Source organism: Carlito syrichta, unplaced genomic scaffold (genome assembly GCF_000164805.1).
Source record: "Carlito syrichta isolate Samal-C Ts95f unplaced genomic scaffold, Tarsius_syrichta-2.0.1 Scaffold301636, whole genome shotgun sequence".
Classification (NCBI taxonomy): domain Eukaryota; kingdom Metazoa; phylum Chordata; class Mammalia; order Primates; family Tarsiidae; genus Carlito; species Carlito syrichta.
Genome location: NW_007245732.1, coordinates 633,416 through 651,496, shown reverse-complemented (window position 1 = coordinate 651,496; position 18,081 = coordinate 633,416). Strand labels below are relative to the sequence as shown.

General features: G+C 38.4%; 1 protein-coding gene across 1 annotated transcript in view; it reads right to left on the bottom strand.

Annotated features, from left to right (window-relative positions):
* Positions 1 to 18,081, bottom strand: part of DGKI (diacylglycerol kinase iota) — a 237,482-nt gene that overhangs the window by 65,146 nt on the left and 154,255 nt on the right. Inside the window, exons 17-20 of the mRNA XM_021710904.1 lie at positions 9,915 to 9,984; positions 7,424 to 7,464; positions 6,404 to 6,528; positions 3,697 to 3,819 (exon numbers count right to left, since the gene is read on the bottom strand). Coding sequence (XP_021566579.1) covers positions 3,697 to 3,819; positions 6,404 to 6,528; positions 7,424 to 7,464; positions 9,915 to 9,984 — 359 coding nt within the window. The remainder of the gene's footprint in view (positions 1 to 3,696; positions 3,820 to 6,403; positions 6,529 to 7,423; positions 7,465 to 9,914; positions 9,985 to 18,081) is intronic.

Here is an 18,081-nt window from a genome sequence, read left to right as displayed (position 1 = left end):
GAGTCATCAATGATCCTATGAATACCACTTTGACAGTGTCCTGAAAATTCTGGTACTTTCAGTTCTAAGAATTGATAGTTCTCTTCTGATTCCTCTTTATATGGTGGGTTTTTATGCTGTCAATGGGAGGTCAAAATTGCGCTTTTCTTATCTCCAAGTGACTGGGGCTTTAATGCTGAAAGCAACAGATGCCAACCCTACCTAGAATATTACAAAGAGTCTTCAGGCCCTTGTCTTGTACTGATTCCTCAATATCCCTGGTGGGAAAGTGAATTTTGCGATAAAAGTAAAGTTGAAACTGCATATATACTCTGTATCACAGAAGGACATATATACCATGATGTTTGCTGCACTTTTAAAAATAATAAGATAATAGAAATCAATATCAAGATAGAAGAATAATTTCAAAAATATGATGTTGAGTGAAATGATAAGTTCCATAAGTATATGCATTATGTGAACCAGAAAACAACAAATTATTTCAAAAATACAGGTTGAACATTTGAGTACCCCTTATCTAAAATGCTTGAGATCAGAAGTGTTTCAGATTTGAAATTTTTTTTGGATTTTGGAATATTTGCATTATACTTACCAGTTTAGCATCCCAAATCCAGACATCTGAAATCCAAAATGCTCTGCTGGGTGTTTCCTTCACATGCCATGACAGCGTTCAAGCAGTTTTGATTTTGGAGCATTTTGAACTGCAGATTTTCTAATTAGGGATGCTCAACTTGTACAATACAAAACAAAATCATAAAACAATAGTATATATTCTATACTACTCTATGTTTCTTATGGATTGAAAGAAAGAACAATGAAAATATAGCAAAACAAAAACGTGCTAAATGAGGGTAGTTGGTACATGCATATCTTCTATGTAATTTGTGTACCTGTAGAGATTGGAGTGTATTTAATATATATTTAATAATTTTAAAATTAAAGTCTACCACCATTATTTTTTGTGTCAATCTCTTTTTTAGAGCAAAAAAAAATGCTCTAAAATCAATTCTAAGCCATTTTGGATAAGTTTGCAGTTGTATATTTAATTTATACGCATAGTACACTTATGTTGTAGAATTTTTCCCTTTACAAATGTTACAAAAAAATAGAAACCAAAGCAAATCCTTCCGTGGTCCTGGGTCTTGGGCACACTGCCTCACAGTCACTTTGTGAATATAGTGAAGCAAAAGAAAAAAAGCACAGAGTCAGAAGTTAAACCAACCTCAGGCCAAGCCATCCATGCTTGCTATCCTGAGTGACCTGAGATAAACATTTTACCCTCTGTGTGCCTCAGTTTACTCATCTATTAAGCAATGGCTAAATGTAAAAGTTGCTGGAAGAATTAAAGATAATTTAATCATGGTGCAAAGCAGGTGGGAAGTATTTCATCAACAGTAGCTAGTACTAACCTTACTAGACGTTTCCATAAATGCAATTATATCTATTTGTATCAGAGATGATCTCTAAAGGAAATAAAAAAGATGTTCTTCCTAAAAAAATTAATGGATACCATAAGAAAAAAATAAGTTAAAGAATTAATGAAAAGGTTGGGATAAGACATTTAGTTTAGCATTGTTTAATTTGTAAGTAATTTAAAACAACCATTTTATTATGTGGGTGTCTTCTGTGAGACAGGGGCTCAGACAGAGCCTGATGAGGATGACTTGTCTGTTCCACAATGTCTGGATATTCTGCTAGAGAGACTCAAAGGCTAGGAGTGAATGCTTTAATGTTACTTTATTTTCAAAGTGATTTTGCAGAATTTTTTTTTAAACGAGTCAACTACTCTAGTGCACTTAAGAGCTAAAATAGTATAAATGACCATGAAAACTGATAGCTGCCAAGCGAAGATCAATCAAAAATTAACCCAAATCTTAAATAAAAAGGTTGATTTTGACATAGGGTGTTAAGAACTTGGCAGTTATATAAGGTGGTAAGTTTTATTTGTAATTCTTGGCAGAATATCTACTATCTTACATGCAATTGCTTCATTTATCACTATATATATATGTATCAGTATTTTATATACAGAAAAATCAGGACACAGAAAACTAAACTGAGCTCATATTCTACTTTTTGGAAACAGACTATGCAAGCACAACTAAAACACTCATCTGGTTTGCCTAGGCTTAATTTCTATTTTTGCAGCTAATTAAAACTCAGATTTTCCAATAAGTCTGCCCACTGATAGATGGCCACTTTTTTAGCCATCCTCGGGTGGCTGACTCACCATGGTTCACAAGCCTCAAGTTTGTATGTAAAAGAAAATGGAGAAACACCGAGTTGTAAGCAATCAAAATGCCATCAGAAACTAACAACATGGTTTAATTAAAAAAAAAAAAAAAAAGCCATAGTAATTCATTTTTCTCCTTTCCCCTCTTCACACAAAGAGTAATACAGAGAAGCAATTAAAATGAAGTCTCCTTTTGCCCTCAGGGTGTCTGACTAGAACATTTACCAATAAAATAATTAGCTCCCAAATTCTCATTTTTTCCCCTTTGTCATACTGAAATTGCTTCTGGTCTTTCTTTAGAAACAAAGGACTGTCTTGTCCCTTTAGTTAACCTTAGGCCTCTAAGAATATTAGTAATCTAGTTATTCTGTCAAAATAAGACCAGGTGGTTACAAGGCCATTGTCACTATTTGTTAAGACCTGGGGTAGACTGGAAACCAGCTTAATTTTGTGTGTTGTACTGGACTTGTATAACCTCTGAGACGGAGTGATTGGCCTGAAATTAAAGAGGAGGGGGCACATGAGTATACCCGCGACCACAGACTGCTCTTAGAACTTACTCCTGCCAGGAGGAATGGCAGGAGGATTCACTGGGCACAAAGATTTTAATGCTGCTGTAGAACTTTAGCATGTATCCTACTTCCTGACCATAGTCGTGCCTCAGAAGGAAACACACCTACCACCTGATCCATGAACAAACACTGTACTGCTCGCCTATAGAGACTGCAACCACAACACAGGCATCACCCTACTTCAGCCAAGAAACCACATGAAAATATTACATATAGCACACATGCACAGGCTCAGGACTGTGGACACACGAAACAGCAAGTCAAAATGTACACAAATGAAAAGCAAAAAAGAAACCACGTGTCACTTCCAAATGACTCATGATCACTCTCATACATGTCTTTCTGATGCGGCAAACAGGGACATCTGGTAAATTCTGGACTCAAAGGCTAAAGGTAAAAGTTTGAATGTTACTTTGTTTTCAAAGTGATTTTGCAGAATTTTTTTTAAGAGTCAATTGCTCTAGTGTATTTAAGAGCTAAAGTAGTATAAATGACCATGAAAACTGATAGTTACTAAGTGCAGATCAATCAGAAATGACGAGAAATCCCTAAAATAATGATATAATGCACATTTTAAACAAAAATGTTGATTTTGACATCACTGTACAAAAACACTGGTGAGGTTTAAAGCAGCTATAGACCCATATGCAAGAGCTCAAGATGGCTTAGGAGCAGACGGAATGGGAGCTAGAACTCTATCAGGAGTTTGGGGCAGATAAAAGTGAGCAAGGTGAATGAAATGTTCAACCACAGAGTGACACCTACACAAGACAACCTGAGCACCCCTGGAAAGAAGACCCTGCCCCCTAGACTCTGGTGGACAGTCCACGTTTAATCCTCACCCAGCAAGCACAGCAGCACAGAGGAAAGGAAGAGCGAGAGCGTTCTTACTGTAGCACATGGGAGTGGCTGAGATCTTTCATGTCTGAGTCCTCACAATAGGGAGCTATGGTTCCCAGACCACTGTCACTCAGCATGCGTCTCCGCAGAGCAGGGTTCCACCAGTCTGACATCCTGGGAGAAAGAAGGGCACCAGACAGTGATGATTCAAAGTCAGTCACATGACTCCGTCTACACTCTCCCAAGATGCTTTCTTGTCTCTAAGTATGAGAAGAAAGATTAATCTTTATGGGGCATTTACCAAGTACTTCACATTTACTATTTCATTTATTTATCTCAACAATCATGAACTATTTGTGTGATGCTGCCCTTTCTTCAGATGATTTCAAAATTAAGTCATTTTAAATATGACATGAACAAGAAGTAAGAAGTAAGGAAACTGGAAAAAATGCAGATTCAAAAATAACAAAGCCTATCCTTCCTCATTGCTTCCCTGTTCCTGGTTTATTACCAGAGGGTATAACTGACAAGAAATAGCAGAGACTGATTCAAGTTCTAGTGGATTTTCAAGCTACTTTACTTTTGGAGCTAGAGCTCACAGAGGTCTACCTGGCCCAAAGTCATTCCTTTGGGCCATTATGTGTCATGGAGAGAATAACTGAGAGGACACAGACCAACCAGGGTGACTTGGCAGAGTGAGTCCACTTCTTCCCAGACCAAGAGCTAGAGACTGGGTCTGTTGGGTGGAAGAATACCCAGACTTCAACACCTGTTGCTTCTGCAGTAGAGCATGGTTTCACACCTGCTTTCCCAACTGATGTGCCTAGTACATGACCTGCAAAGGTGGCCTTCTCTACTACAGGGCTTCCAGGGTTACATCAGGCCACTCCTTAGGCCTGTCAATCTTTCCCTCATGCCAGAACAGTCCTGGTCATGGTCTCTGTCCTGAGCACAGCCTGCGTCTGTTTTCATGACCACTTATGCCTCTCTCAGTCCCCCACAGACTCAGTACACATCATGGACATCAGTTGACCCTGGCTGAGTTGGAGATACAAATTGCAGCAAAAGACTAATAAAGTGAATCAAGTGAAAAGAAGGAGACAAAAAGGAGGGACACCCCAAGTAAATATGCCTGTGTATATTGTAGGAGTATGTGCACACAATTTTCATTTGTTATTTGGGTACTCTGTGTGTACTTTCTAGAGCAATCCTTATTTCAGCTCTTTAGCCCCCATATACAAATAAACCACCGATATTCATTATACTTTACAAGGGCACGGATTCCTATCTTTTTTTATTTTTCTACTATTGTTCCCCAGCTGCTTTCACCAGTACCTGGAACACAAAAAGCTCTAAGTAAATATTTTTGTATTGTTGAAGTAACAATATGAATAATAGTTTGGTGGTGCAAGGTGGTGGTTAGCATGGGCTTTGACACCAGATAACCTGGTACTAAATCTCAGGTTTTCTATTTATTCTCTGTGCAATACTGGGTGAGTAACATACCCCTCTATGTCTCAATTTTCTTGTCTATGAACTTAGGATAATAGCAGCAAAAAATTTGCAAGGTTCTTGTGAAATAATGATGAGTATTATTTTAATAACATAATTATTGAATGTCTATCAAATGCCAGTAACTATTTTAAGTGTTTTACCTGTATCAATCTATATCATCTTCAAGCAATTCTCTGAGTATTATTATTTTCTGCATATTGCAAATGAAGACTTAAGCACAGAGCGCTTAAGGTGACTAAGTCACTATGAGGTGTTCAAGTCACTATGGTGTGGTGGTGGGGATACAGAGAGGCACAGTGCATGGCTCCTAACAAGTGCTTGATATGTCACAGTTCTTATTATAAAACCTATCCATCAGCCGGGCTCGGTGGCTCAGCCTGTAATTCCGCACCTTTGGGAGGCTGAGGTGAGTGGATTGCCTCAACCCGCAGGTTTGAGACCCACCTGGGCAGCAAGACCTCATCTCTACAATAAATCATAAAATCAGCTGGGCGTGGTAGCGCGCGCCTGTAATTACGGTTACTCGGAAGGCTGAGGCGGAAAGATCACTGGAGCCCAGCAGACGAGGCTGCAGTGGCCAGGAGCGGCCACTGCACTCCAGTTTGGGTGACCGAGTGTGACTCCAACTCAAAAAAAAAAAAACCTATTCATCTTGGGCAGCCTGAAATAGTGAAGGAGAAGAGGAGGAGGAGGAGGAAGAGGTGAACAGCTGTTGCATCACCTGTGTCGAGTTTTCCTTTGAGTAATAGAATCACTGCACATGTATATGCACAAATGCAAGGACTCCAGGGTTGTCAGGAGGTGTTCGTGTGATGGTAAAGAAGGCTCAGTCATGGAACAAAGCTGGTTGGGAAAGAATATTTCTCCACAATCATTTGTGAGACAGACTTACAATGGAATCTATTCCACCCCACTCAAAGGGAACAAGAAAGTCTACTTTTGAAATCGTTCCATGTCATTAGAATGTCAAGCCCAAAGCCCAACCATACATGGACATCAACTGCAGCCAGCCTCACACTAGGAACCAGTGTCACCTGTGGCTGGCCTCACACTGGGAACCAGGTCACTTGTGGCCAGCCTCACACTGGGAACCAGTGTCACCTGTGGCTAACCTCACACTGGGAACCATGGTCATTTGTGGCCACTGGGAAGTGACATTCCCCCGTGGCCAGCCTCATCCTGGGAGCCAGTGTTTCCTGTGGCTGGTCTCACCCCGGGAAGCTGCAAGGAGGGGAACACTCACCCTGAGGCTTGCTCTACCACCAGATCAGGCATGCCCGGAGGTGTCCCCACTGGCTGTGACACCATATCTGGGTCCAGAATAAAAATCTCATCTTGAGAAATCTCCATCACAAAGTGCAAATGTTCCTAAGGAAGAGAAATAAGTATCAGGTGACTGAAAAGGTGCTCTAATCCACCATCTGCAAAATAACAAAACAAAGCCCTCTTGGTGTAGGAATAATGAAGCCCATGCAACATGTCACATGATCACAGCATACTGTCAGAAGACTTGAACAGCAGGCAGTCCTCCTGAAGCAACGCTGTGGCTGGCAGTGGGCAACAGAGAGAGAGAGCAGTTCCCTGATTCAAGTTTTCCAGTAGACCAGGATTATGGTGGATATAACTGGAAATGGTCTTGCCTCCTCTTTTCCCACATACCATCAAAGAAGAAACACGCCCATGTGCTACTTGATCCAGCAGGAGTGGATGAAGCTGGGACTTCTGCCCTTAGGCTCTGGTCAAAACTAAGTGGAATGGTTAACAACTGACTTTATCATGGGGCTCAATATTATACTTTTATTTTCCTAGGAGAATTCAGACAGTGAGAAGACTGTCAACCCCGGGCAAAAGCATTTTTTCCTCATTACTGAACTCTGGAGATTGATGAAACTAAGCAGTCTAGAAATACACTTGGGGCCTCAAACTCGCTAACCAGAAATGAGCTTAAGAAGGCATAACATCTGGCTAAGACGAAGTAAAGGCACCTGTGTGAATGTAAATGTGAAGTGCAGGCTGGGAATAATACCTACAAGTCAAGTCATTTTCTGTATTCATTTGCAAGGTCAAGCCATGCCTTGTTGAGTTCATAACTCATAAACCATGTGAAGACAAATATGGGGTGCCCAGCTTAGCTTATGAATACCATTCCAAAATTTGTAGGCATTTCAGTGTTTTGGTTACAAAAATGTATAAAACGAACTACTAATAACATATATTAACTTGAACATTTTTCACTTTCATAAGTAGGTCAAAGAGCACTTACCTGAGATCTGTCTATTCGATAAAAGCGATCAGCAGAAGTTGCTAGGGAAAAAAAAATGCATTTGGCATTCAGGATGTTCTATGATTTGGCACCAAACTTATAATCTTCTCTTCTACTATGCGAGTCAGAAGCCTTAGATTGCAGCTGTGCTAGACTACTGGCCAGTCCCTAACTCAGCACTGATGCCTCTGCCACTGCTATTCCAAGGCTTAGAAAGTCCTTCCCGCTGCTTCTGCCAGTTAAATCTTATTTGTTTTTAAAGGATCAACTCAAATACTTCTGCTTCTGGGAAAACTTCCTCAGTTCCAACTAACCTAGCCCAGACAGAATGTATTGTTCCTATCTTCATGCACATTTACATTTTATTTAAACTTTATAGAGAAACTATCTTCACAGATAACTATGAGACTAAGAGACCTGCCTCTTTAAAGGTCTCCGTTCCGTTTATTCTTTTATATCTCCCAAAGTTACCATGGGATCTTAAGCAGAGCTAGGATTCGATATGTATTTATCAAGTAAATAAAGCTGTATTTAGATGGACTTTCTGAGGAAGTGCTTCCATTTTAGAAAACAGCTGGAAGACTCAGGCAGGGAACCCATCTGGTCTTACGTGAATCACTTCACCTTCAAACTGCATCCTTAGAGTCATGTCTGAAGAAAGCCAAGACAGGCAGGCAGACAGCCAGATAGAAGAGAGAGAGAGAGAGAGAGAGAGAGAGAGAGAGAGACTAGATAGATATTTTAAGCATTTCCTAACAGGGATTGGACTGCATCTATAATTTTAAGGGAAAAAAAATTCCAAATACCTAATTTTGAGTTTCTAGAAATTATTTTGATTATTCGAGACCAGCCTGGGCAACTTAGTGAGACCTCATCTCTACAATAAATCACAAAAACTAGCTGGGCATAGTGGCATGCGTCTGTGGTTCCAGCTACTTGGAAGGCTGAGGTGGAAGGATTGCCTGAGACCAGCAGGTCAAGGCTGCAGTGGTCGTGAGCATGTCACTGCACTCCAGCCAGGGCAACAAGAGTAAGACTCCAACTCAAAAAAAGATAAAAAGAATTATGTTTTTCCTCACTTAAATCTATCTAATGAAACACAAATATTACAAGTAGATTTCCTATGAAAGAAAGCACAAGGAAGGCTGAGGCGGAAGGATCACCTGAGCCCAGCAGGTCGGCACTGGGATGGCCGTGAGCATATCACTGCACTCCAGCCTGGGCAACAGAGTGAGACTCCAACTCAAAAAAAAAAAGAAAAAGAAAAAGGAAAGAAAAAAAAGCACAAGAGAGAAAAACTCAAAATACAAGTAATCATTTAAAACTCACAAATATTTAATGAGCAGCTTCTTCCCAAAGAGAAATGAGCTAAGAAACAAGTCAGTAATGGGTCTTGCTCCTAAAAAGTAAGACTAGAGTAAAACCTGCCTTGGAGAGAGTTACCCTACTTTGTCTTTTAAACCATGACAACAATCGCCTTTTAAAGGTTTCTAATAAAACTATAGAGTAAACCTAATATCTGGGTTAAGACTACTATTCACACTTACAGTTTTATCTAAGACTTTAGATAGAACATAAGTATTTTCATAATTGTCTTAAATGTAAATTGTTCCTTTGTGATTCAGGATTAAAGAAGCTAAAGGAAGATTCTCAGAGACAGTTGATGAACCATTAATGAAAACCAGCACCATGATTTATGTGGTTGGCTCTCATACAGAGACACAGGGCACTGCCTTCATAATATTGTTCATACACTCACACATCCTGTCATACTCATATCCATGCCTATGTCCTCTCAAATGCACACAGAGATTAACAAATGAGGTCTACGATGAGAACTACATCTTCACATGGATAAGGGAGAGGATGGATAGTAGATACATGGGGTGGTGCAGAGCAAGAATGGACAGAGGAGAAAACGCATTGCAATACGGGAATAGGATGGAAGCAGAGCATTAAGTTACATCTGGGAGAGAGATGTTTGAGATGAAAAATGGACTCATTAAACAATCATAAAATAACTAACCTCTTAAGCACGTAGCATGCCATGCTGAGCAGGCAGATTTAAACACAACTGAAATTTTCTACCCTTTTTGCAAAAATGTATACTTTATACGAAATGATGGTCTCGTAAAAATAATACGAAAGATCTCAACATACAAACAACATAGAAATTAGTACCCACTCTATTCTTATAGAATCCAGCAACTGTACTGGCATTCATTAAGCTAAAGTAAGCACTCAATAGGTTTTAGGAAAAGGGGGCTGATGGAAGCAAAACATCAGCTTGAGGGTGCTGAGTTCAGCCTGCGTTGACTAACTTGCTTTGAGGGAAATGACTACAGGAAAAGGAGCTTGAGATGCAAATGCCAGTCACATGGAGTCATGGAAGTCTTCTGAATAATCTTCTGGAAAACTAGAGTCCACTCTACCCATCAGTACCTTGCTCTGCAACCTCCCCAACCCCTCCAAGAAATGCAGAAACACTCACCATCTAGGAAGCACCACCGAGGAGAGAGCCTCTGAGCTGAGAGAGCCCTGGGGAAGGAGGTTTCATGGTCCTGGAAAGAGACACACACATTCTAGTGGCTCCATTTGGGACATTCTGCCATATCACCTATTTCCAGGATTGGCCATCCTTTCCTAAACAAAGCACTGGTGAGAAGACTAAATCACATTTTTTTCCCCTAGAAACAGAAACAAGGGCTCTGCTTTGAAAATATTTCACATAAAACTTTGAAGAATAACTCCCTCATAAAATTTCCAGGAGTTTTTCAATTATTCTACTAAGCATTTATGAATTATCTAACTTGGGACCTTCATTTCCCTTGAGGAATTTCTTTTATTTTTTTCCTTTTGTTAAGCCAAGGAGCTAGTGACAGCCAACTGTCATTGACATTTTAGTTCTCTACATAAGTCTAAAACATCGTCACAGAATAAGAAAGATTCAAATATAGTACTGGTCACATAGTTCCTCTAGTACGTGAGTAAAACAAGAAGCCATCCATTGCAGGGGTCATTCATCTACATGGAAACAAAGAAAATCATCCTCACATGCTGAAGTCCTCTCCATCCTCAGTCTTCACCACTGTACTACAGAGTAGTAGACAAGGAGAAAAAGTAGTGCCAGGCTGCCCTAAGACAACATCATTCTGTCCAACACTGGCTCAACCTGCAGGTAATTATCTGCCTTAGCATTCTCTGGGTTTCTCACTTCTAAAACCCCAGTTATCCCTCTACTATTTCACATGAAGACCATCTAAGATAAGCAACCTCATTCTTTCCTCTAGGCTTAGACAAAAAATATGTAGCTCGTCTCCAAAGCTAACCACTTAATATAGCCTCTGGACTACCTTCCTCTGTTAATACTTTAACATTTATTTAACATTCCTCTGTTAATACTTTAACATTTATTTAACATTCCTCTGTTAATACTGTAACATTATTAAAATCTACTCTCCCACCCTTGAACTCATTGAGTCTTCTGTTTTCAAAGGTTCTCTCTCCCCCTAAAATAAATTCCCCTCAGCTGATCCTGCTGCTTTTGTTGACAGTTTTCCTAATCTCTCCTTCCTTGCCCTGTCAAACTCCTGAGGCAGGCATGTACTTAGTTTCCTCCTCATTCCAACTCTCGTTTACCCTCTTCACCCATGACCTCAGAAAGCCTGGCTTTAGATATGCCAGTCTTTGAAAGCTGCTCTTCCAAGAGATGCCAGGAGCAGTTTGTTTCCTGACTTAATATTACTCTCAGTCCCCAAACATTCTTAGAGTCTCTGAAGCTTTTATTTCTTATAAGGAATTAAGACTACATCTGCAGAACAGACTAGACAACCGGCAGATTGAAAATTGAAAGGATGATCTCTTTAGGATTCTAAACTTTAAAACATTAAAGATTTTCCCTTTTAAGAGAAGCTCTGCCAATGAAAACTGAAAGAAAATTTTAAAATGTTCTAGTTTACAATACTTAATTTGGAGCATTCTAGCTCTGGTTTGCAGTACAATTGAAATCAATGACAGAAATCGGCCAAAGACTGAGAGCTAGACCCTTACTCAGGATTTGAGATGTTCCCATATAGGGAGCATCACTGGAGTGCCGCTGTACTGGCAGTCATATAGACGTGGCAACTGATGCTTGTGTGTACAAAGGAGACAGGAGAAGGAAACAAATGACACAGGAGAAGTAATGAGAGAGTCAGTCAGGTTTGCAAAGACATTCTTTGGGGTGTATCACTACTCCCTGCTGCCTCACTTGATCCTTAGACAAAGCCCATGCTAAAATCAGTGGTTCTCAAAGTATGCTCCCTGGAACAGCAGTAGCAGTTGGAAACTCATTAAAAACACAGGTGTTCAGGCCCTATCTAGGTCTACAGAAGCGCTAGGGAACCCAGCAAAGTGTTTTGCAGATCTTTCAGGTGAGTCTGATGATGTATGTGAAAGAACCTAAAATTGCCGTGGCAAATGGGAGTCATTCTACTACTAGAAATCTTGGATGTATGTGGTTTTTAATATGAATGAATTCTATTAATTCAATAATTGATGAAGTTAAAACTAGTTTTTCAGGAATGCTATTAAAAGTTGTATTTATGAATATAGAACCAACATTGCTATGGATGGATATATATATATATCTTGTGGCTATTCTCATGATATCAGGTCAACTTCTGCATCGAAAAACTCAATAAACTTTTTGCATATTTCAACCATGGTCCTTCTCTAAAGCTTGTTTTCAGTGCCTGAAGTTCTACTACTTATGCTCGTTTTTTATTAAAAGACAAAAGAAAAATGTATTTACACTGAGAGCTGAACAGTCTAAATAATTGAGGAAAAACAATACATCATTAAAGGTATATAAATCTTATTAAAAAGGTAATTTTATTAAGAAAGCAAATGAATACTTTCCTGATGAACTGAAGATTAAACTGCATATATTATACATATATTCCTCTTTTTTGAAATGGCTTTATCATTTACCATCCTGCTGGTTGAGCTAAATGATATCTTGACATGTGCTTAGTAACTATTTATATGAGAATTACATGTAACATTTTGAGAATTATATTTTGACACATGATATCTTGTGCTAAAGGAACATAAGGTTTTTAATGCATTTTAATCAAACATGTAAAGTACTCACATCTCTCAGTTTGGTGAGAAACATAATTATAGACCAAGAAATTTGAAAGTGATGAGAAATGTATAGTGGCAACTATAAAAGCTAATAAATAAACAGATTAAACTATAACAATATTGTCTTCTCTGAGAATAAAGGGGCTTAAACATTAAGGACATTTTCTGAATTTTAATGTTGAATATGCTACAGAGAACACCATTTTTAAAAATTCTAATTTCCCTGGGTAAAAATCAGCCAAAAGGATGCACAAATACTTGATTTATCACTTTAAAACCTAAGGATCAATAACACTATTGCTAGGATATTTAAAATTTTTTAAATGGATATGATTTAGTCTAGTTTAATAAAATACAGATGATACATTGCCTCAGCAACATGACTCATTTACCACAGGTTGGGAAAGAAACATTGAGAGTGTATACCTTTTTTATGTGCAGGTGTCTATTTGTCTGGAAAGTTTTATAACCTGTCTTTGATTTCATTTATTCACTTATTTACACTACATTTTGATCCACAAAGCATTTGATACAACTCAACATCCTTATAGAGATTTGACCTAAAAAGAATATTACCATGGCATCCCAGAGATTTTGGTAAGATGTTTCTTCATTTTCATTTGTTTCTAGGATTCTTTTAATTTCTGTTTTGATTTCTGTGTTGACTCAGGAGTTGTTCAGCATCATGCTGTCTAGTGTCCACGTCTTTGTGGGTTTGGGGGGAACTTTGTTGGTGTTGTTATTTATTTTTATTCCACTGTGGTCTAAGAAGCTGCATGGCAGTACTTCAATCTTATGAAATTTGTTTATGCTTGATTTATGGCTGAGGATGTGAACAATCTTAAAATATGTTTCATGTGGTAATGAAAAGAATGTATATTCCTTGGTTGTTAGGTGGAGTATGACCCTGCAATCCCCCTGCTGGGAGTATACCCGAAGGAACTTAAATCACTCTATGAAAAAGATACCTGCACATGCATGTTTATTGCAGCATTATGCACAATAGCAAAACATGGAAACAACCGTGCTGCCCATCGAAAGAGGACTGGCTAAAAAAATGTGGTATGTATACATGATGAAATATTATACAATCATAAAGAAGGATAAAATTATGAACTTTGCAGTAACTTGGATGGACTTAGAGTCTATACTACTGAGTGATCTGTTGCAGAAAGAAAGAACTGAGTACCACATGTTCTCACTCATAAATGGACCTTGAACAATTATCATAAAACTGCAAGAAAGGGATTGGCAGTAGTGGGAAACTGCCACGGGAGGAGGGCACACCTCATCAACAAGGGTACCTGCATAATGGACATTTGTATACCTAACCCTGAATTGGACCCTACATCTTTAAAGTTAAAATTTTTTAAAATATATATTATCATGTTGCATGGTGAAAACACATTGGTTGCCATTAAGATCTTTGAAACACTTTAATGGGTCTTCAAGGGGTTCAACAATCCTTGAATGTGATAAAATTTTATGCTAGTTTTGGTGTCTGTGTATATGTACACTGTTGTGAAGAAGGAAATCTCTGTTTTCTAGATTATCAGAGTGATCTGAGATTCCCAAAAGGTTAAAAAGTTACTAAATTAAGTAATCAAAAATTTAAGTCAGAGGGAATTTAACAAAATAAGAAGATTCTGATCAGTAAAATGCCTAAGCAATATCCAAAGACTTATAGGAATATGAGTCACTGTTACAAAGTTAATAGCAATTGTAGTACCACATAACAGAAACTCTCTAGCTTGTGACTATTCTCATGATAGTACACTGAAACCAGGTCAATTTCTGCATCAAAAAACTCAATACACTTTTTGCATATTTCAACACACGGTCCTTATCCGATGCATGTTTTCAGTGCCTGAAGTTCTTCCACTTATGTTCATTTTTTATTAAAAGACAAAGGAAAAATGTATTTACATTGAACACTGAATGGTATTAATAATTGAAGATAAACAATACACCATTAAAGGTATAGGAATCTGATTACAAAGACAATTTTATTAAAAAATTATTGGATACTTTCCTGGTGAACTGAAGATTAAACTGCAATTTTGAGAGTTGTTAGAAAAACACAAGTAGATCCCTATCATCTCCAAAATACTTTCCTGAAATAGATTTGCATTCCCTTCTGCCTTTTTTTGAAACTTTTTCTACCTTGTTCACTTAAAAAGTGAATTCTTGACCAAGCACAGTGGCTCACACCTATAATCCCAACATTTTGGGAGGCCAAGGCAGGAGGATTGCTTGATTTCAGGAGTTAGAGATCAGCCTAGGCAGCACTGCATGATTTTATCACTACAAAAAATAAAATAAAAAGTTAGCTGGGCATGTATGTCTGTAAACCCAGTTACAAAGGAGGCTGAGGCAGAAAGATCTCCTGAGCCCAGGAGGTTTAGGCTGCAGTGAGCTGTGACTGTGTCACTGCATTCTAGCATTCTAGTGTAGGCAACAGGGTGAGATCCTAACTCAAAAAAAAAAAGAATTCTTAAGGTGATAGCTATTCACTAAGTTCCTATGTTAAAAGTCATCTGAATTCCACAGAAAAACTAATTAATATCTGGGTAGATTTAGAGTGCAATTAAACTACTTATTATACAATTCTACATATATAAAAAGATATATAGAAGCATCAAGTCTCAACAAAATTTTGCCCTTGGATCTAGTCCATACACATATATGCAGATGGAAATATCTCACATTGGGACACTAAAAATTGAATATTTTTTTGAAATCAGTGTTAAAATGATGTTCCAATGTAGCAAATTGATGAAATGTAAAGCACACACCAAAAATATATCAAAAGTCTATAAAATAAGAAATGGGAAATCCAGCTACTAAGCATAATTAGGTGCTGGAACTACAGCTCAAAGATCAGAGGGAGAACAGGAGGTGAGGCACAGGATGAGGACAGAGAAGCTGCTGGTGGTTAAGGTAGTAGCAGCTGTTGGATTTCACCGGAGTTGAAAACTGAGTAAAAAGATAGTGAGAAAGTCTGCTTTGCAGAGCCGAAATTTTTGTAGGATGAGATCATCGTCATCACAGACAGGCTAAAAATCAAGATGACAAAGGACATTCCAGTCCTTAACATGTTTAAATATTGTAGGGGAGACAGGCCTATGAACAGAACGCAAAAAACGAGGCAAGAGATTATTTATGATCCAATTCTAATTAAAGCAATGAGCCCAGTGCAATAGAAGTCTTATCACCAAGAGCACTAGCTTTGAGAGACACTACAATTTGATCGCACCAGCTACTAGCTGTGAGAATTGGGACAAGTAGTTTTTTTTTACCTACTCTTTGCTTTGAAGGTCTCATTTGTAAAAGACTACCACATCTATCATAAGGGTTCTTTTGAGGGATAAATGAAATAATGTAAAATGCTTAACCCATTGACTGGGTACATGTTGACATGCAGACATAGCCATTCTAGACAAGTAAAGCTGGGCAGTTTAAACAACGTTATTTGACCTAAAACAATCCTGACCCCTGGTTACAGAAGGGATGACTGGGACACAGGCTGCATTCAGCCAGGTCATTTAGATGGTACAACCCCAGAACAATACCACTTATCCATAAATAAATTTGCACTCAGATTCTGGGTTTCAGAAAAAAAGAAATAGAACAAATTTGTGTGAGTGGACACAAAAAAAGAATGATTTTAAACAAAGGCTGAAATCATGCCTTTCATTGGTTTGGTGTTTATAGGGCTTGTCTTAGTCATCAGTCCAATGCCTCCTTTCACAATATCAGAAGTCATATATTTGTCTTAAACATGGGGTATTCTCTTTATGTCTGAATGTCTGGTATCACCAACAGCAATATTTTTTAGAACATTTTATTTTATTGCTGTCTCCCTTCCCCATTCAATAGTAACTGTGCCAGCTCAAAATGTCCTTAGTTTCACCAAAATTAACTTTCACTTGCTGATTTGGGCTGTCAGTTGTCACAATGCTATAGACTATTCTTATTCCCATGACACAGCTGTGGTCAACCTTTTCAATGTGTATGCATTAAAGCCAACGAAGTACCAGGCATGTGATTGGAAGGTCACAAAGAACAAAGTATGGACCGTGTCTTCAAACGGTGGCTCCTGTACTAGGCGCCTGCCTGGCTGTGCTCCGTGCTCCTGGCTCCAAGTTTTAGAATTATTATACTTCTGATTTTTCAAGTTTCAACTTCTTTTCCCAAGGGATGGATATTTTAATACTGTTTTTAATTTATTTCCTGTCTATTGCCAAAAGCCACTAATTTCAGGGAAAGGATTTAGAATCAGCTGCCAAAAAAATCAGAGTCTAGTAATGAAAACAGCAGAAGACATTTGTTGCTGGCAAAGCAAACAGAAGGCTGGTTCACATTTAAGACAGTCTTTTCCTTTCGAGCCTCAATTTGGGCCTAACAATCTTTGGTCTGGATCTGTAGTTTCCAATAGACCTAGCACTGATGTATGGCTAAGAAGTGCCATTAGCACGATTCTGTATCATGCAGTCCAGTTACGCAGAGGCCAGCTGTCACGGTGTCAAGCAGAACAGTCAACTGTTGACTCTTGTTTTCCTCATTCCTTCCTCTTAGTCCTCCACCTATAGCTTCTGCCTGAACTCCTCTCCATGATCTGGCATTGAAGGATAAGCAACAACAATCTGGATGAGCTATCAAAAAACCACTCAAGAACATTTTGGTAATGGTAACTTCTCTTAGTTTCCCTCCTTTTACACTATGCTTATTTTTTGCTTGAGAATTTCCCATAAACACAGCTCTACTTCTATATTCATTCATGGCTACACATTAAATAAAATTTAGACCATTCTGTTTTTATGTCATTTTGTCTACTGAATACTTCATAGTTGAGAAAATTTCTCTCAGCAGTGTATGTTACTATCGGAATTCACAACTGAAATGCTGAAGTCTCACAAAATCATCTCACCTGTTTTTAACAGTTATTTAGAAATGTTAGGCTACAATATCAATAATGGGCTCATTTTAAGCCATAGTCTTCATTTTTGTGCAGTTCTTTTTTCATTTTGTTAGTAAGAAGGCTACATAATCCAGATCCTATCATCTATCCCACAGGCTCTTCCTGAACTTCTCCTGCACTGAAGAGCTAACCTCAATGAAGAACTACAGTTGTGAGACTTGAAGCATACTCAGAAGTCCTACCTACTAAATGGTGGACTATACAGGCATCTTTTACTTCAGAGCCCATGATTTTATGTACCAGGTTTTACAGCTTCCAGAGGAATTAGAATTATTTGGAGTTTTGAAGGATGGGTGGGATTTGAATAGATAAAACTCAAGAGATAAAAATTTTCTAGCAAAAGTTGGAAGAAAGCAAAAGTCAGAATGATATTAATGGCTATGAAGATCTTCCTTCTACTCCAGTATTCAAGGATTTTCCATAGTTTCAGCTTTTGTTAACTGTCAAACTTATCTTCCCTGTTTCTTATCAGACAGTTCACTCTTGGTAACTCAGAGTTTCTTCTCCCACACATTCTCCAGTCTGCCCACTTTCCACTACTGTGTACTTT